At 49.9% G+C, this 20,809-nt stretch overlaps 1 protein-coding gene across 2 annotated transcripts in view; it reads left to right on the top strand.

Annotated features, from left to right (window-relative positions):
• The window catches only part of LOC310689672 (aldehyde oxidase 4-like), a 73,304-nt gene that overhangs the window by 39,217 nt on the left and 13,278 nt on the right, over positions 1-20,809 (top strand). For both annotated transcript variants that reach the window (XM_083467552.1, XM_083467553.1), the window contains 6 exons: positions 1,314-1,438; positions 3,659-3,792; positions 4,651-4,738; positions 5,194-5,280; positions 8,717-8,908; positions 19,313-19,540. In XM_083467552.1, coding sequence (XP_083323678.1) covers positions 1,314-1,438; positions 3,659-3,792; positions 4,651-4,738; positions 5,194-5,280; positions 8,717-8,908; positions 19,313-19,540 — 854 coding nt within the window. The remainder of the gene's footprint in view (positions 1-1,313; positions 1,439-3,658; positions 3,793-4,650; positions 4,739-5,193; positions 5,281-8,716; positions 8,909-19,312; positions 19,541-20,809) is intronic.

Raw genomic sequence — 20,809 nt, 5'->3', positions numbered from 1 at the left:
GGTCAAACTCATACTCGTAGCTTTGAGAAGACTGTCCAACCATCTCGTCCTCTGTCATCCCCTTCTCCTTGTGCCCTCAATCTTTCCCAACATCAGGGTCTTTTCCAGGGAGTCTTCTCTTGTCATCTATCTGTTTAAATTTCATTTAAATTGATCACAGATTGGTATGATTACCGGGTGACAACTGTGCCATGAGCACTCCTTATGCAGAAAACATAGCTGTGTGAATCAGAGATGGGGAACACTTTCGATTCAGTTCTTCTTCTTCTTTTTATTTTATTTTATTTTATTATTTTATTAATTACCTTCTAAGGCACAATCTCAAGGCAATTTACACATAAAATAATTTAAAACGGTAAAAACACAAAAACAACAAATACATTTAAAACAAGAGTAAAACCCTAACAAGTGGACACTCGTGGCAAAGATCCATTTATCCATGTCATGGACTGGTTGGATAAAGAGGAGTGGTGCGATGAACCAGCTGGGAAGCCACCAAGGCAGGCATCCCCTAACTCGGCCCTCCAGATGTTTTGGGACTACAATTTCCATCATCCCTGACCACTGGTCCTGTTAGCTAGGGATGATGGGAGTTGTAGTCCCAAAACATCTGGAGGGCCTAGTTTGGGGAGGCCTGCACCAAGGGAAGAAGGCTCAGAGCCCAGGGAGTGATGGTATTGTATGGGGCTCTTCTTGGTTGCCGTTCAGTGCCTCTCTACCATCTGTTTCAATCTGTTGAAACATCTGTTGTCAGCTTCGCCTTTGAGCCAGTGCCACCAACTGGCCTCAACCTCTTCAGCTGGGCCAGGTGAGCTGGGATAGCACTTCCAGAGAGCTTCCACACAGGAATCAGGTCTAAGTGCTGTGGACTCACAACTCAGAGCTGTGAGCACCAAACTCACTTCCAAAAGTCAGCGGAGCACAGCAGAGCATGAACCACACAAACGACAGCTTCGAAGAATAACTTCTTTTATTCTCTACAGCTACTGCAAAACTAACTAACAGACTAACAGGAGACGCTGGACTGCGTGAGTGTTACAGCTGCTTGAGCAGCGACCTCATCTATACACAGATAACACTCAGACTCCCTCTTTGAAGTCAGGCTGGAGCAGAATAAGTAATGAGCAAAATCCGCCCCCTCCTCTCTAAAACATTGTCAGGAGATTCTTGCAATGGGAAGGGGTGAAATATCCTCATCTGTTTGTTGTTCCTGCTCGTCTTAACCATCCCCTTTTATGAAGCCTACAGAAGTGCCGCATAGTATGGTAAGGTACAAATCTAATCAAATTAGCCATGCAATTGTTTTTTAACAGGCGAGATCCACGTCGGAGGGCAAGAACATTTTTACCTGGAAACAGACAGTGTGTTTGTCGTTCCAAGAAAAGAGGATAAGGAAATGGATATATATACGTCTACCCAATATGGTTCGAAAGTCCAGGTGAGGCAACTCGAAGTCCTTGACTGCTGCTAGCGTGGGGAAACTCCACAACTATTTCAGCAGTACACATGAGATGGACCCCACTGGCACAAAAGAGTCTTAAACTGGATGTAATCAGTTGTTGATGTTTGTAATTAAAAACAACAGCATTTATATTGATACAAAAGTGCCAACCCCACTCTGCAAGATTCTGAGGATTCCGGGCACTCGCCCAGGGTCATTGTTCCTTTGGTAGCTGCCATCTTTTATTTCTACACACAAAAATACATATACACACATGCTGAATTTCTGTCTTACAGCATGTGTATCCATTCTCCATAGACATGCTGCTGTTGTTTGACAGCACAGTGGTATCTCGGGTTAAGAACTTAATTCATTCTGGAGGTCCATTCTTAACCTGAAACTGTTCTTAACCTGGAGCACCACTTTAGCTAATGGGGCCTCCTGCTGCCGCCACACCGCTGGAGCACAATTTCTTACCTCTCTCGCCCTGACCTAGCCACTGTGATCCACGCGACGGTCACCTCCAGACTGGATTATTGTAACTCGCTCTACGTGGGGCTGCCCTTGAGACTGACCCAGAAACTCCGTTACTTCCAGGTCGCGCTCCGTTACTTCCGGGTCGCCACGTAGCGCAACCCGAAAATACTTACCGTATTTTTCGCCCTATAGGACGCACTTTTCCCCCTCCAAAAATGAAGGGGAAATGTGTGTGCGTCCTATGGGGCGAATGCAGGCTTTCGCTGAAGCCTGGAGAGTGAAAGGGGTCGGTGCGCACCGACCCCTCTCGCTCTCCAGGCTTCAGGAAGCTATCCGCAAGCCTTGCAAGCCCGGGGGGAGGTCCCGCGGGCTCGCAAGGCTTGTGGGCAGCAGCCTGCAGCCCACAAGCTCGGGGGATAGCGGGGAGGCGCAGCACCGCCACCCCGCTATTCCCCGACCTGGTCTGGAGGCTGGCGGGGGGGGGGGAGAGAAGCAAGCTTGCTTCTCCCCCCCCCCGCCAGCCCCACAAGCTTGGGGGATAGCGGGGAGGCGAAGCGCCACCACTCCGCTATTCCTCGACCTGATCTGAAGGCTGGCGGGGGGGGGGAGAGAAGCAAGCTTGCTTCTCCCCCCCCCCGCCAGCCCCACAAGCTCGGGGGATAGCGGGGCAAGCCGCTGCCCCACGGAGGCTAGAGAGGCTGTCCCTGAAGGCAGAAGAGGGAGACGGAGCGCTCCGTCTCCCTCTTCTAGCTTGGGGATGGCTGCGCAAACCAGGGGGGGAAATAAAATTTTTTTCCTTGATTTCACCCCAAAAAAACTAGGTGCGTCCTATGGGCCGGTGCGTCCTATAGGGCGAAAAATGCGGTATCCTGAAGTGTATTTTTCCCGAGTTATGACTGTAGTGGTTCTTTTTCTCCTAATTTATTGTAACAGAATCTGTCTCCTGCACAAAGCCATCTCAATGATTCCCTACCAGCCAGACTTTTTTGGGGGGAGACATGTTTCATCCAGAATATACTGGAAATTGTGCAGTGTTTTCAGTTAAAAGATTGGGCTGACAAAAGGTAGGTAAAGGGACCCCTGACCATTAGGTCCAGTCGCGGACAACTCTGGGGTTGCGGCGCTCATCTCGCTTTATTGGCCGAGGGAGCCGGCGTACAGCTTCCGGGTCATGTGGCCAGCATGACTAAGCCACTTCTGGCAAACCAGAGTAGCACACGGAAACGCCGTTTTCCTTCCTGCCGGAGCGGTACCTATTTATCTACTTGCACTTCGTGCTTTTGAACTGTTAGTTTGGCAGGAGCAGGGTTCGAGCAACGAGAGCTCATCCTGTTGCGGGGATTCGAACTGCCGACCTTCTGATCGGCAAGCCCTAGGTTCTGTGGTATGTACAGGAAGTGCAAGGAGATGAAATTAAATACAGTGGTACCTCGGGTTACATACGCTTCAGGTTACAGACTCCTCTAACCCAGAAATAGTACCTCGCATTTAGAACTTTGCTTCAGGATGAGAACAGAAATTGTGCTCCAGCGGCACCGCAGCAGTGGGAGGCCCCATTAGCTAAAGTGGTGCTTCATGTTAAGAACAGTTTCAGGTTAAGAATGGATCACTGGAATGAATTAAGTATGTAACCAGAGGTACCACTGTGTGTACATCTGGAGTAAATATGCTATTAATGATCTAGGGAAATACTAGGCTTTTTTACAACCTGAAAATGCTTTTATTTTGTTTATTTTGCAGCAAACAGTGGCTTCAGCATTAAATGTTCAATCCAATAGGATCATGACCCACACAAGGCGAGTTGGCGGAGCTTTTGGGGGAAAGAGTACAAAACCTTCATTTTTTGCCGCAGCTGCAGCAGTTGCTGCACACAAGTAAGTGTTGCAGTTGTCTGTGATTTTACTGAAAGCAACTAAAACGACAAGTGCCTTCTTCATATACAAAACCTCTTACCATAGAATTTTATAGACATTCTGTGTTTTCCAAAAAGCAAAGGCAATGCCCACACAGCTTATGACAGGGCGTGCATGTTTTATAACTCAAAAGCACCAGTCAGCATCTACTTATTGTTTGCCTCCAGGGGTCAGTATTTTGCAGGAGAGATTCAAGGACATACTAGAAATTAAAGGTAAAGGGACCCCTGACCATTAGGTCCAGTCGCGGACGACTCTGGGGTTGCAGTGCTCATCTTGCTTTATTGGCCGAGGGATCTGGCGTACATGTGGCCAACATGACTAAGCAGCTTCTGGTGAACCAGAGCAGCACATGGAAACGCCGTTTACCTTCCTGCCAGAGTGGTACCTATTTATCTACTTGCACTTTGACGTGCTTTTGAACTGCTAGGTTGGCAGGAGCTGGGACAGAGGAACATGAGCTCACCCCATTGCAGGGTTTCGAACCGCCGATCTTCTGATTGGCAAGTCCTAGACTCTGTGGTTTAGACCACAGCGCCACCCATGTGGTACATACTAGAAATTAGGTTTGTACAATAAAAGCAGATTAAAGCACCCTGTTGCCCTGGTGCAACTTATGCACTGAAAAGTGTAGAATGAATGGATGCTTAACAGGAAGATGAATAAACACCGAGCAAGCAAATCAACACGAGTGCTTATTGTCATATAACCTCACTGTAAACAGATCAATAAGAGCAGACAAACAGGATGTCTGTGGAGCTATTGGTTCTGCTAACAGCTTACCTTGAAGGTAGCCTAAGTCTTTGTTGTTTGGCTTAGAACTGGCCGCCCGGTCCGTTTTATCATGGAGCGAGATGATGACATGATAATACCTGGAGGTCGACATCCTCTTTGGGGGCAATATAAAGTAAGTAATACTGATTTTTACAAGCTTCTGTGACTTGCAAAACTTCCCCATGCTTTGAACTAGATTTTGCACGTCCACTGGGCTAAGTCCTTGAGGTATCTCTCCCTACATTTCCCCAAGAGGATTATTTTGACCCAAAAGTATTCATTTATTTATTAAAACACTTTTGGCTTTCCCTTCATTGCTAAATGAGTAACTGTAATATCGACCCCAGACAAGGCACTAATACCTTGCAAAAGTCGGGGGTGCATGGTATGGTCAAAAGGGAAATATGTGTGTTGGGCTGTACAGGATAGGTGGCAGGCATCAAGCATCTTTTTAGATTTATCCTATCCAAGGAAACCTAGTAAGTTAAAAGAAACACCAGTGGTTTCCAAGATAAATTCACGCAGTTCAGAGAATGAAGCATGAGTCTGATGTGCCTTAACTACTGCAATACGCTATTGAATTTTTAGGTGGGATTCACGAATGATGGCAAAATCAAAGCTGTTGATCTTTTGTTCTACGTAAATGGCGGGTGTACACCTGATGAATCAGAACTGGTAAGTTTTTCCATGGCAGCCCATTGAATTCGCAAATGGAAAATGGAATGAGAAAGGGGTACTTCACACATGACGGGATTTCAGAGTTTGGATCTCATTTCTGACATGAAGTTACTAGGCAGCCTTAAGCAAGACTTTCTCTCGAAGTCACAGCCCTCATTATCAATACAGTCATACCTTGGGTTAAATATGCTTCGGGATAAATATTTTCAGGTTGCGCTCTGCGGCAACCCGGAAGTAACGGAGTGCGTTACTTCCGGGTTTTGCCGGTCACGCATGTGCTCAAATTGATGTCGCGTGGAAGCGGCAAATTGCGGTACGCGCAGATGCGCGGGCGCGGGTTGCGTTCGCTTCAGGATGTGAACAGGGCTCTGAAACGGATCCAGTTCGCATCCAGAGGTACCACTGTATGGGATAACAACCAGATTTGAAACATTTTGGTCCATGATCTCTGAAGCCAAGAGAGATCATGGACCAAAATGTTTCAAATCTGGTTGTTATCCCATACAGTGGTACCTCTGGATGCGAACTGGTGCATCTCCTTGCCAAGGTTGCAAAGGATGGGGAGTGCTGATACAGCTCTGTGCCAAGGGTGCAAGGGAGCCTAGATATGCCTCTGTACACAGCCTCAATTACAACCATAAGGTGGAATGTGAGGGGTGAGAGGAGTCATTCAACTGAGGCTCTTTTAGAGATTCTTTGGAAGTTTCGAAATGCATTAAGGATGCAGGGAAGGATAAATATATGATGACTGATCCCCTCCCCTTTTTTTAGAATATGAAATCCAGCTGATTACCCAGATCTTTCTTCATCCTTAGAAGAAACACGCAGGTTTCTTGATGAGTGGGAAACAGGAACACGGAGAAGCTAGGCAGCTTTTACATTAACAATTTAGGTGATGGAAAGGTAAAGGTAAAGGGACCCCTGACCATTAGGTCCAGTCGTGGCCGACTCTGGGGTTGCGGCGCTCATCTCACTTTATTGGCCAAGGGAGGCGGCATACAGCTTCCGGGTCATGTGGCCAGCATGACTAAGCCGCTTCTGGCAAACCAGAGCAGCACACGGAAACACCGTTTACCTTCCCGCTGGAGCAGTACCTATTTATCTACTTGCACTTTGAGGTGCTTTTGAACTGCTAGGTGGGCAGGAGTAGGGACCGAACAATGGGAGCTCACCCCGTCGCGGGGATTCGAACCACCGACCTTTTGATTGGCAAGTCCTAGGCTCTGTGGTTTAACCCACAAGCGCCCACCCGCGTCCCTTGATTTAGGTGGTGTACTAGGTTCCAAAAAACAGCAACGTTTGAAGCCAGCTTGGGTAGCTTTTTCCTAGTAGCTGGAGAGAATGTCTCCTCACAGAATGAAGTGCCATCTACAGGTGTTTTGAATGTGACGCCCAGAATCAGAGCGTCTCTGCAAATGTATTAAACAGGATCCTGATACTTTGGAGCATATTTCATTTTCTTGTGATTTTGGCATTTATGCCAGAAGACAATTATTAGAGGCCTTACAACTCAATAGGCTGAATTCTATGATACCAACGATTCAGGACCTTGCAGACAGGAATGATCAAATTACTTTAATAGTGGCTGAATTTTTGAGTGCTGTCCATGTAGAAAGACTGGGCCATTATAAAGAGATTTAGTGGTTCTTAATTGATCAGTGATGTGGTAGTGTTGTATTGTATTATTTATGCAAATTGATTTCCTCTGGAGTTAAAGATCTGACTGGGACAAACCTTGTTATGCTGAGCTCGTATTTTGCACAATTTGTATATGGTGTCTGTTTGATAATATGTGGTTTGCTATGCCTAATAAAGGATATTTGTAATATATATCTATAGATAGATAGATAGATAGATAGATAGATAGATAGATTTCCTAAGTACAAAGTCAAGTAACCCTGTTTACAAGACTTATAGCCTGGTCTCATGCATATTTACTGAGAAGTAAATTCCAGTTTTGGTGCTGGTGCCCACTTGTGGAATGCCCTCCTCAGAGAGTCTTGCCTGCTGCCCATTTTGTTGTCTTTTCAATGTGAGGTACAGAGCATTTGTTTATGCATTTTGAGCCAATAGCTTTATAACAAAATCCAGAGAAGTGCAAAATCCAAAGGATAATTATGTTGTACTCTGTGGCCAGGAATTGCAAATTAGGTCAGTTTGCCTAAAATATGGACCAAACAAAATTCTCCTCCATCCCTTCCTGGGGCCCTCCAGCTATTGCTGGATTACAACTCCCCATCTTCCCTGGCCATTGATTTGCATAGCTGTCAAGTGTCCCTTATTTGAAGGGACAGTCCCTTATTCCAGCGCCATGTCCCGCTGCTGTCCCTTAATGATGGATGTCCCTTAAATGTCCCTTAAATGATGTCCCTTAAATTTCAAAGGAAGCAGCTCCTCTCCCTCCCTCCCTGCTGGCCAGGGAGGAGGGAGGCTCCAACTGTGTTGCTTGGCTGTGTTGCTCACCCAATAAGAAGTCTAAGAACGACTGGGGGGGGTGCAGCTTTCATGCCTTGTGTGTGGCTAGCTAATGCAAGCTGAGGGGTTTTTTGAATGCTGGACGCCATTTTGTTGCACGTGCTGCTGCAAACTTTGCAGTGCAAAGCCAGGCTGGGGAGCCATCTTAAGTTGAGGCTGCATAGGCCTTGTGGTGCATGTGATTCAGATTCTATTCAGTTGAACCTCTGGTTACAAAGTTGGTTGGACAGTGTTCTCAAAGCTACCAGCATGAGTTTGACCAGACTGCAGGAGGACAGGAAGACTGGAGTGCCTGGAACAGGTGAGGCTGCTGGTCCCTTATTTTCAAATCTGTAAGTTGACAGCTATGTTGATTTGTCCTTTGTCCATCCAGGGACAACAACATATGGGCAGCCACATGTTCCCCACCCTGCCTTAGAGTCAATAGAACCAGTTAGACCATGGGATAGTTCAGGTGTTCATCTCCAGGGGCTTGTCCACACTGACCCAAATACAGTAGATGTGAGGGTGAGTCTTTAGTCTTGGAGCTTGTGTTCACACTGGAATGAAAAATGTGAAGTTGCACCTGCCTGTTTTGCCTACATTAATAAAGGGATGGCCACATGATGTCCTCCCCATCCCAGTGTTCTACTAAACTTTCCTTCTCTAAATGTGGGTTTATTCAATCCTTGGAAGGTTGGGAAATGGCCAGGATTGGGGGGGGGGGGACACCCACATTTAAAGTAGGGAAACAATACTGGGATGCAGAGGATGTTTATGTGGACACCTATACATTAATGGCATGTGTACATTTTACTCCAGTGTAGACAAGCCCTTGGATTGCTCTGTGGATAAAGAAATATGGAACCTGACTGTACATGCATCCAGGCGTACGCACAATTCAGTTGTTTGCCACATTCAACTCCATAAGACGCAGTACTCGTGATTAACAGGTTTGTTATCTATCCCCATGCATTAGGTAATAGACTACGTTGTGCTAAAGAGTTGCAACGCATATGATATTCCCAACTTCCGAAGCCGTGGATGGGCCTGTAAGACTAACTTGCCATCGAACACTGCCTTTCGAGGATTCGGATTCCCACAGACAGCCCTTACTGCAGAAACATGGGTGGCAGCTGTGGCAGATCACCTTGGCTTGCCACATGACCAGGTAAATGAATGAACGATCAGAGGAAGTGCTGAGTGAGGAGCTCTGTACTGTGATTTGGGTACAATACCACGTTATCACGGCAAATCCATGTTCCCAACCCTGCATTTGCAAAAAAATAATAATTGTGAGTCACCACTTGCAGGAGAGGATTGGCAGAAAGGAGGGGGGCTTAACCCTTACTGTGCCAGCAGATTCTTCCCTCTAAATGCCCCTTAAGGCCACCACCACCACAGCTTCTTTTCAGTTGGCTTATGAAATGTCAAAAAATTAACAAGCGTCTAAATTTTAGACCCCCTTTGAGGCTGTACCAAGCCAGCTGGATCTTCTGCCTCCTCCCCCTACCCCCTGCCACCGCCTGCAATTGTCTCTGGCCATAACCCCCAAACTCCTGACAAATATCAGCCAAGAATGAAAATAAGCTTCAGGTCACACCTGATTCAGTATTTGGATCGTTACTGTTCCTTCTTTGGGGATAAATTTATTCTAATCAGGGACTTTCCCAGACTGTTCCTATCTTGTGGGTGGGATTCAGTCACATACTGGCAAATTCAGGTTATGTGATTAAAGTAGATTTGTGTTTTGTGAACAAAACAAAACAAAAGCTACTCAACATGGGCATAGCCAGGGGTTTTGTTAGGGGAGGAGGCACAACCTGTTAGTTAACTATTTTTATTTATTTTTTTAATTTTTAATTTTATTGATTGATTGATTTAGGGGAGGCAGCTGCCCCCCCCCAGCTACGCCCATGCTTCCCCCCAAAATTGACTTTTACTGGATGGGAAATTGCCGTGGAAACAATTGCTTGATGCGATGTCATATAACTTCCCTGCAAGCAAATCAGAACGAATGCTCGATAATCAGCCAACATCATATAACCTTGCTGAAAACTTTGTGCAAACAAATCATGGTGAATGATCAATAAGCAGGTCATCTGGAAGTGACCTGGGATGTTTATTAGAAGAAACTAAAATTGTCTATGTTTAAAGATTGTACAAACACTCCCTCATGTGGTAAAACTATGGTTTGCAGGCTTTCAAGTCCTACATAAGCCATATCAGAATTAAACCATCCCCTCCCCCTGAAACACTCCAGATCTTTCTGACTCTGTCCTTTACTGAAGTCAACTATTTACTCGAATCTAATGTGAACCTTTTTTGGCCAAATTACATTGTGAAAATTAAGGTGTGCATTAGATTCAATGGCACATTTACAGTAGCCAGCAAATACGTTTTTTTGGTTTCAAGGTTCTGAAAACTGAGGTGCTCATTAGATTTGATGGCGCATTAAAGGTAAAGGTAAAGGGACCCCTGACCATTAGGTCCAGTCTTGACCAATTCTGGGGTTGCGGCGCTCATCTCGCTTTATTGGCCAAGGGAGCTGGCGTACAGCTTCCGGGTCATGTGGCCAGCATGACTAAGCAGCTTCTGGTGAACCAGAGCAGCACACGGAAACGCCGTTTACCTTCCTGCCGGAGTGGTACCTATTTATCTACTTGCACTTTGACGTGCTTTTGAACTGCTAGTTTGGCAGGAGCAGGGACCGAGCAGCGGGAGCTCACCCCGTCGCGGGGATTCGAACCGCCGACCTTCTGATCGGCAAGTCCTAGGCTCTGTGGTTTAACCCACAGTGCCATCCACGTCCCTGATGGTGCATTAGACTCGAGTAAATGCGGTAACTTTCTCAGGACTGTGGTAGTTTGGGCGCAATTCACTTTGGGGAACAAAGGGATGGCAAAGACCATTACGGAAGCAGCAAATATTGTTCTACTCCTTCTGTAACACAATACTCTTCATAGTTACTTAAAGTACAGACTTGTGAGGCAATGCTGGTAGATTTCACCCCAAATTATCCTACTTCTGCTAACTTTGAGAGCAATCCTTTCTTGATTTTGGAGTACTTACTTGCCTTTTGGGGGCACATGTTACGTGCTGAAAGGTTCTGAAATTGCCAGTGTGAAATATACTCAGAGTCGAGAGTGGATTTCATGCTCTTTATTCAGCTCATAGTGGTGAGGAGGAATGGAAGTTCCCCCACAATATCTGCTTTATATACATTATTTACACAATGGGCTGCACGTGATTGGCTAATTCCGGAATTCTCCTGTAGGCCAATCAGGTTGTGGATTCACTTCCATCTGGAGCCAGATTGGGTGGCTCCTGCAGACCAATCATACTGCTGCATTGTTCTAGGACCAATCAGACTGCTGCCTTTTGGATCCTATTGTTCTAGGACCAATCAGACTGCTGCCTTTTGGATCCTATTGTTCTAGGAGCAATCAGGCATTTTGGATCCAATTCAAGTCAGTACATAACACAGTGACATCTTGCCATTTAAAACATAGACATTTTACTTTGAGATTGGGGGCTGGTTATGCAGACTGAGGGTACACAGCCTCTCTTACAGGCTACTGTCTGGATATTGTGAATGCAGCCAGAAGCTTTAAGCTTCAGTGGTGCCTGGTTCTGCTTGGGACTGGTAGGGCAGAGACAGTAGATAGAGGCAGAGCCAACTAATTCTAGTCTTGTCCACATCTGTCTCCCTGCTGGGTTCTATAAGGGAGCTCACTAAGCGCTGGTTGCAGGCTGTTTTGTTAGAAAGACCCATTAAAATTGGGTGTGCTAATTCCTCATTAAAAATCCAGACTTGAAAGCTATGCTTTTGTTTTTGAAAGTCCTGATGCTGTTGTTTGCCTGCTATAACATTATCAGGGCCTGTCCTTCCATTAGGCCAGGGGTCAGCAACCTTTTTCAGCCATGGGCTGCTCCACTGTCCATCAGACCATGTGGTGGGCCGGACTATATTTTGAAGGGGGGGGGAATGAACAAATTCCTATGCCCCACAAATACAGTGGTGCCTCGCAAGACGAAATTAATCCGTTCCGCGAGTCTCTTCGTCTTGCGGTTTTTTCGTCTTGCGAAGCACGGCTATTAGCGGCTTAGCGGCTATTAGTGGCTTAGCGGCTATTAACGGCTTAGCGGCTTTAAGAAAAAGGAAACAAACTCGCAAGAACTCGCAAGACGTTTCGTCTTGCGAAGCAAGCCCATAGGGAAATTCGTCTTGCGGAACGACTCAAAAAACGGAAAACTCTTTCGTCTAGCGAGCTTTTCGTCTTGCGAGGCATTCGTCTTGCGGGGCACCACTGTAACCCAGAGATGCATTTTAAATAAAAGCACACATTCTACTCATGTAAAAACACTAGGCAGGCTCCACAATTAACCCAGAGATGCATTTTAAATAAAAGGACACATTCTACTCATGTAAAAACACGCTGATTCCCAGACTGTCTGCGGGTCAGATTTAGAAGGCGATTGGGCCGGATCCAGCCCCCGGGCCTTAGTTTGCCTACCCATGCATTAGGGCCAAGTGATTCACATGGCTCAAGTAGCAGTTGCTAGGGGGGAGAAACAGCAAAGTGTTGGAGAAAGAACACTCTGTACTTCCTGGCCTGCCCCAGGCCTCCCAGGCTAGCTTACTATTCTCTGGTGTGTTGGAAGATGCTGTCTCATCAGATAAAAGCAGTGGGACAAGCGTGGATGAGTTGTTCCAGCCCAGGAGTAGGATCGCCATCATTTTGATTTTGGGACAGGGCTTCTGTGTGTAAGTAACTGCAGCATGCAGTGACGGGGCGTTTCTGTTGCCTAGTAGTTATGGAATCAACACTTTTTTAATACAAAATGTCAGGGGTTTAGGAGCAGAAGCACGGGCAAGGGAGGAAACAGAGAGCGAAGGGGAGGAGGCAGAAGAAAAGATGAGTGACGACGACGACCCGAGATCTCCTAGTCTTTCCAGTGAATCAGAGGATTCACAGAAAGGAGCACCAGTGGCGAGGGCAAGGGGGGAGTCTAGGGGGGCACCCCAGGAAGACAGAGCCAGAGAGGACTCAGGGGGGAGCAGCTGGAAATCGGGACCAGCGTCACCGCCAGGAAGCAGGGAAGAGGAAGGGAGCCAGGGGGGAAGCGCTGGCAGCTCACCACAGGAGGGAGGACATGAGTCAGGAGTGGCCACACCTCCACAGGAGGGAGGACATGAGTCGGGGATGGCCACACCTCCATCGGGGAGCGAAGAAACGGTTGAGAGGAAAGTGGAAGGTTGGGCGCGCGCGCCAAGTTCAAATGCAGAGGAAGGCGGCGCAGTAAGCAGCCCCGAAAGAGAGCCAGGTCCTAAAGCCCGGCGCAAGGAGGCAGGAGGGTCTGGGTCAGCGTCAGAAGAATCCCGGAAGGAAGAAGCCCCGGGGGGTAGAGGGACCCAGAGGAGGACAGTCAGGAGGAAAAGGTGGAGCAAGGCTAGGATATTAAGTTGGTGCACACAGGGCGGAGACTCAGACGGAGCTTCGCCGACCTAGCTACTAGGCGTAGAGTTGCGCGCAGCAGCGTGAGAATGGAAACTGTAATTCAATAAAGACTTTTACTTAATGACCGCTGGCTAGCGTGATCCTCTGTGAGCTAGGATCTTCAAGCAGCTCTGACAGTAAGCTCCGTCTCTACTTGTGGGCATCTACAGCCTCGAGGAGGGGAGAGACACAGGTGCCTACTAGCAAGCTCACGAACGGCAGACGACATGACGGCTGAGCAGCAGATAGAGGAACTCAGAAACGCGGTGGCACAACTGAACGCCGAGGCTCTAGCATCCAGGAAGAGGGAGGAGGAAGCAGCCGCAGCCTGCAGGGATCTCCAGGTCAGGTTAGACGTGCTGACAAAGCAGACACCCCGGCAGGAGGGCATTGGGTTGGCGAGACGGACAGGCGGGCTGGTCTCTCACTTCGATGGGAACCTGCAACAGTATCCCAACTTTAGAGCCGACGTACTGTGCGCACTGCAACTGCTGCATAAAGACTTTAGAGATGAACAAGAGAGAGTGGGGTTCATCATGTCCCATCTGCATGGGGATGCGAGAGCATGGCTACGCAATTTATGGAGAGATAAGGATCCGGCGCTACAGAATGCAGATGCCTTTATTAAAGCAATGGATGGGTGTTTTTTATCAAGTATTGACGTGGATCTTGCACGGAAGGAGGTGCATGGGCTGAGACAAGGGAGGGCCAGCGTCAGGCAGTACCATGCCCGCTTTTTCGCCTTGGTCAGTGCCCTGGAATGGGACAGAGATTCGGCTCCTGTAAGAGACCTCTTTTGGGAGGGGCTGCATAACTCGATTAAAGATGAGATCGCCAGGGGGGAGAGACCCCGAACCACCCAGGAGGTCGTTCAGAGGGCACTGGCAGTGGGGGTGAGGCTGGAAGGACGTCCGTGGAACAGGGACGAAGGGCGTGGAGGGCGCGAACCAGCCGGGGGCCCCTCCTTCTTTCCCAGGGAAGCAGCGCGGGCGCAATCCACGCCTCCGCCAGGAGGAGGAGCCGAACCTATGGAGGTGGGAGGTGCAAGGGCTCAGTCAGCAACCAGAGCCCTAGCACCAGCAGCAGTGAAAGCGAAGCCTCCTAGAGGGAACAGGAAGTGTTACGTCTGTGAGGAGCCAGGGCATATGGCGAAAGAGTGTCCCCAGAGGCCCCACAAGCTCACTGCAGCCTCAGCAATGGTGACTGCAGCAACACAGCAAGGAGGACCACAGCAGGGAAACGAGGCTGTCTGGCTGGAGGAAGAGGCACTGGGGCCCAGCCAGACGTGTTAGTGACGCAGTCCCCAGCGATTTTACAGCCCGTGAACCCCCTCCCGCCCAAACCAGTAGTGAGGCTCACAGCGTCTCTCCAACTGCCCAATGGAATCACCATGGACGTGCCAATCACCATTGACTCAGGCAGCAATGCGGACTTTATAGGGCAGGACTTTGTCGACAGGCACGCTGTGCAGTTGCTGCCGGCCACACTGCCCCTGCAGGTTGTCACGGTGGATGGCAGGGAGCTGCTCGGGGGGCAAGTGGTGAAGCAGACGCCACCAATGGTGATGCGACTTGGGAATCACAGAGAAATCATCAGCTTCAACGTCACTCGACTATCTGACACGCCCATTGTATTGGGCATGAGTTGGCTGGACAAGCACAGCCCAGCGATGGCTTGGTACCAGAGGCAGCTGACCTTCGGCTCTTCCTTTTGTGCTGAACACTGCATCGTGCCCAGGCAGGAAGGAGAGGAAGAGGAGTCACAGCTGCTGCTAGGCACGCTGCAAGCGATTCCACACAAGTACGCTGAATTTTTGGAAGTTTTCTGCGAGAAGGAGGCAGACAGGCTACCCCCTCACAGACCATATGACTGCAAAATTGACCTGCTGCCGGGGGCGGCGCTGCCTAAAGGGAAACTGTATTCCATGTCAGAGGACGAACTGCAGGAACTCAAAGAGTTCATTGACCATAATTTGCAACGCGGCTTCATCCGGGAGTCCAGGGCAGTGGGGGGCAGTCCCGTATTCTTTGTTAAGAAGCGGGACACGCCCCAGAAAAGACTGGTAGTGGATTACAGGATTTTGAACAGTCTGACTAGGCCATCGGACTTCCCCATGCCCCGTATTGACGACCTCCTCGCAAAGGTACGGAAGGGCAGAGTGTTCACCAAGTTGGACCTGCGGGGGGCGTACAACCTCATTCGCATGCGGGAAGGAGATGAGTGGAAGACAGCCATGTTCACGCCACTGGGGACCTACGAATATAGAGTTATGCCTTTTGGATTGCAAAATGGCTCCCACGTTTTTCAAGCGTTTATGCATCACGTGTTGGCGGGACTTCTCTACAAGACGTGCGTCTGTTTCTTAGATGACATCCTGATCTTTTCGGAGTCGCAGCAGGAGCATGACGGACACGTCAAGGAAGTGCTGAGCAGGCTAAAGCAACATAGGCTCTACGCCAAGCTGGAGAAGTGCCAATTTGACGTGCCGGAGGTGGATTTTCTGGGCTACAAGCTGTCTGACAAGGGGCTCGCCATGGACAGCGCCAAGGTTCGAGCGGTGTTGGATTGGAAGAGTCCGCGCAACCGGAAGGAGGTCCAACGGTTTGTCGGCTTTGCGAACTTCTATCGCAAGTTTATCAAGGGCTTCGCGATGCAGACAGCGGCCATCACTGACACGCTTAGCTCCAAGAAGAAGAAGTTCGTTTGGACAGCGCAGGCGGAGCAGTCCTTTCAGGCACTCAAGCGTCTCTTCGCGTCGGAAGAGCAGCTGCTTCATGTCAACCCCAGCAAGCCGATGAGGGTGGAGACAGACGCCTCGGACAGAGCCGTGGGGGCGGTCCTGTTGCAGAAAGACCCGCAGGGGGTGTGGCGACCGGGAGCGTTTTACTCCAGGAAGCTCAGCAAGTCCGAACAGAACTACACCATCTGGGACAGGGAGTTGCTGGCCATTCACGCAGCGTTCAAGGCGTGGAGGCACTTTCTGATCGGCGCCAAGCACACGGTGCAGGTTTGCACGGACCACAAGAATCTAGAGCACTGGCGCACGGCACAGTTCCTGAACCAGAGGCAGATACGTTGGGCTGAGTTCTTTGCAAACTTCGACTTCCGAATAGAGTATGTCCCGGGGGACACCAACATCATGGCAGACGCTCTCTCCCGTAAGCCACAGTATCTGGAGGACGCAACGCCAGCGGCCGCCATGCACATCTTCGCACCAGCAGTGTGGGCGTGCGCCGCGGCGACCGTGGACCTAGAGGCGGTGCGACGTGCGTTGCAGGAGGACTCCTTCGCACAAGCAAAGATGGCAGAGGTGCAGAGGGGCAAGGCAGCGGCCGACGGTTTCCGGCTACGAGATGGATTGCTCATCCGAAAAGGGGCCATCTACGTGCCGGGAGACGAACTTCGAGCCAAGGTGCTGCAGCAGCTGCACGACGCGCCCACGGCCGGGCACTTTGGCAAGGAGAAGACGGTGGAACTAGTAGCCAGGGATTTCTGGTGGCCTGGAATGAGAGGGGAGGTCGCAGACTACGTGGCGAGGTGCGACACCTGCCAGAGGGCCAAACCAGTGCACAAACCGCCGGCCGGACTGTTGGAACCGCTGCAAACTCCGGTCGAACCTTGGGAAAGGGTGGCTCTGGACTTTGTCACGGATCTGCCCAGCTCAAGGGGCAAGACGGCAGTGCTGGTGGTGGTGGACCTGTTTTCCAAGATGGCGCATTTCATTCCGTGTGCGAAGGTGGCCACGGCGGAGCAAACCGCCAAACTGTTCATAGACCACGTGTTCAAGGTTCATGGTCTGCCACGGTCTATTCTGTCCGACCGGGGGCGGCAGTTCATCTCGAATTTCTGGCAGAAGCTGATGGGCTTCCTGAACGTCAAGATCAACCTGGCGTCGGCGAGACACCCGCAGACCAACGGGCAAGCGGAGCGGGTCAATGCCATCATGCAGCAGTACCTGAGATGTTATGCAAATCAACAGCCTGCGACGTGGGTGGATTACCTACCGCTTGCCGAGTTCGCCTACAACAACACGAAGCACGTGTCCACGGGGGTCACGCCGTTCTTCGCCAACAACGGGAGGCACCCCAGAACCTTCCCGGGACTGGAAAGAATGGGGGAGGGGGAGCCGCAGACAGCAGATGCGTTCGCGTCGGAGCTGCAGGAGGTCCACGATCAGCTGAGGCGCCACCTGGAGCTGGCCAAGCACGCATACAAGGTACAAGCAGACAAGCACAGAAGGGTTGGAGAAGAGCTCCACGTGGGAGACTGGGTTTGGTTAGCAGCCCACGCAGTGCCGGCCAGGTCGTTGGCCAAGAAGAAACTAGGGCATAAGCAACTGGGGCCCTACCAAGTCGAAGAGCAGGTCAACCCGGTAGCCTTCAGACTGGCACTTCCGGAGGGTTCCAGAATGCATCCGGTATTCCACAGATCGGTGCTCACTCCCTACAAGGCACCGCACAGGTTCCAGGAACCCGGAACAGCGCCGAGTCCGGTCAGAGACAGAACAGGGCACGCGGAAGTGGCACAGAAGGAGCGCATCAACGAAGTCACTGAGATTTTGGACTCCAGATGGGGGGAAGAGGGGGTAGAATACTTTCTCGCCAAGGAGGGCACCCCGGCCAGTGCGAACAGCTGGGTGCCGGGCTACGCCTTGGACGAACCTCTCCTCAAAGACGAGTTTCATGCCCTCTTTCCCCATAGACCTATGCCAGCAGAATATTTTGACGACTGGCTTTTCACGCCCACACTTTCGGCCAGCACTTTCCGGGGGTTCGACTCGGACGAGGACCCGACACAAGACGTCCGTTCCCCGGAGGGGTCACCCTCGGGATCTGCATCAGAACCCTCGTATTGGTGGGACGATAGGCCAGAGGAGCAGTGGCGCAGATGGTGGCTGGAAGGCCCAGGACGAGCAACACCGACAGGAGGAAGTGAGGGAGAGACGGACATGGACGTTTTCGGGGACGACCCTGGTTTCGAGCACGGCGGCACAGAGATGGAAGCGGAGGTGACTGTCGTCGACGAGAGCGGGGAGGAAGACCCGGGAGACTTCAGATGGAGGCCTGCCACGGGAAGCGACCGATACCCGACGTTCGTCCCTTTGCAACAGCAGCCCCCAGCTCCAGCACCGGAAGGAGGGGAGGGGGGAATGGGGGGCTTCGAGGGGGGGATGGATGTCAGGGGTTTAGGAGCAGAAGCACGGGCAAGGGAGGAAACAGAGAGCGAAGGGGAGGAGGCAGAAGAAAAGATGAGTGACGACGACGACCCGAGATCTCCTAGTCTTTCCAGTGAATCAGAGGATTCACAGAAAGGAGCACCAGTGGCGAGGGCAAGGGGGGAGTCTAGGGGGGCACCCCAGGAAGACAGAGCCAGAGAGGACTCAGGGGGGAGCAGCTGGAAATCGGGACCAGCGTCACCGCCAGGAAGCAGGGAAGAGGAAGGGAGCCAGGGGGGAAGCGCTGGCAGCTCACCACAGGAGGGAGGACATGAGTCAGGAGTGGCCACACCTCCACAGGAGGGAGGACATGAGTCGGGGATGGCCACACCTCCATCGGGGAGCGAAGAAACGGTTGAGAGGAAAGTGGAAGGTTGGGCGCGCGCGCCAAGTTCAAATGCAGAGGAAGGCGGCGCAGTAAGCAGCCCCGAAAGAGAGCCAGGTCCTAAAGCCCGGCGCAAGGAGGCAGGAGGGTCTGGGTCAGCGTCAGAAGAATCCCGGAAGGAAGAAGCCCCGGGGGGTAGAGGGACCCAGAGGAGGACAGTCAGGAGGAAAAGGTGGAGCAAGGCTAGGATATTAAGTTGGTGCACACAGGGCGGAGACTCAGACGGAGCTTCGCCGACCTAGCTACTAGGCGTAGAGTTGCGCGCAGCAGCGTGAGAATGGAAACTGTAATTCAATAAAGACTTTTACTTAATGACCGCTGGCTAGCGTGATCCTCTGTGAGCTAGGATCTTCAAGCAGCTCTGACACAAAACCTCTTTATCAGGAAAACAACAGCTTTTGTAATGAACGTATAATGTTTTGGCTTATAAGAACTTGGAAGATATTAACAGTGTCGTGCATGTCTCCTTTAAAGGTCCGGTGGATGAACATGTACAAAGGAGTATCTGAGACTCCCTACAAAGAAGAGGTTGATGCTACAAATCTTGTCGCATGTTGGAAAGAGTGCCTGGAGAAGTCTGATTACTACAACAGGAGAAAAGCAGCGGAAGAATTTAACAAGCAAAACTACTGGAAGAAGAAAGGGATTGAGATCATTCCTATGCTGTTTTCGGTTGGATTTAATACCACATATTACCACCAGGCAAGCTTTTTGATACTCCAGAAATCTACCCATCTACAAAGTAAAGCAGAGTAACAACAGTCAAAGTTGTTAGAAACATACAGGGCAAACAGCAATTTGTGTGGGTACAATGGCACAAGGGGAAAGGGTTAAGCCTTCTCTCCTCTGGTGCCACATTCCCAATTCAAATGTCCATCTCTTCCTAGATCTCCACTTACCATTAAATAAACTGTGGGACACCCATTCACAGATCTCTTGCCAACTTGTCTAGCTGCAGGTCATTGCCCCACTCCCCCAGTGTATTGAGTCTCTGCCGTACAATGCATGATTCCAGGGGTCTTGGCAGGGTTTGTGTTTCCATTGGAAAATCAAGGCACAGCGGAGACTGTAGTGTCTTTAAGAAACATGGTTTATTTATACATATTCAAACCTGAGTCTGAATGAAGAGAGGGTTCTGAGCATCACAACTCAAGAGGGCACAGCGCTGGATTCAAAGGCAGCCCAAATGCCACCTCATTGTCTCCTCTACCAGCCCGCATGACATCTGGCCCCACGCTCTTCCCCAAAACCCTTGCTAAATGCAGCCCAAGCTTCATGCAAAAAGGACACCTTTTTTTACATGTGGTGACATCATGCCCCTGCAACCCGGGCAACCTTCCCCTCCCAACTCTCCCTGGAAAGAGAGACTCCCTGGAAAAGACCCTGATGTTGGGAAAGATGGAGGGCACAAGGAGAAGGGGACGATAGAGGATGAGATGGTTGGACAGTGTTCTCAAAGCTACCAGCATGAGTCTGACCAAACTGCAGGAGGCAGTGGAAGACAGGAGTGCCTGGCGTGCTCAGGTCCATGGGGTCACGAAGAGTCGGAAACGACTAAACGACTAAACAACAACAACAACACTCTGCTCCCCTTCCTTTCTTAATGGCACCTCTATCAGCTCATCTCCTGAACAGGAAAACAAGTATAGCCTGTATTTCTACATTGCGCTGGCATCTTCCCTTAATATTCCAAATATTAGCTAAATTGCAACATCTAAGAATTTAGGAGGATCTGCCCCCCCCCAACTCATAACAGTATCTATTTATTTGGAGTATTTCTATTCATTTTAAACATGGGTGAGACATAGCTTTAACAATAGCACAGGGGCAATTTCTCCCCCCCCCCCCAACAGTTCAGAGATGGGAATTGTTTCAGCTTTTTGATTTGTGCCCCATCTAGAAAGGATGTGATCAAGGGTGCAATGTGCAGCCATTAAAAAGAATTGGAAATTTACTATTCACCTGAATTAA

This window comes from Podarcis liolepis, assembly GCF_965112155.1.
Source record: "Podarcis liolepis genome assembly, chromosome: 1".
Classification (NCBI taxonomy): domain Eukaryota; kingdom Metazoa; phylum Chordata; class Lepidosauria; order Squamata; family Lacertidae; genus Podarcis; species Podarcis liolepis.
Note: the sequence above shows the minus strand (reverse complement) of the source record. Positions and strands in the feature narration are given on the sequence as shown.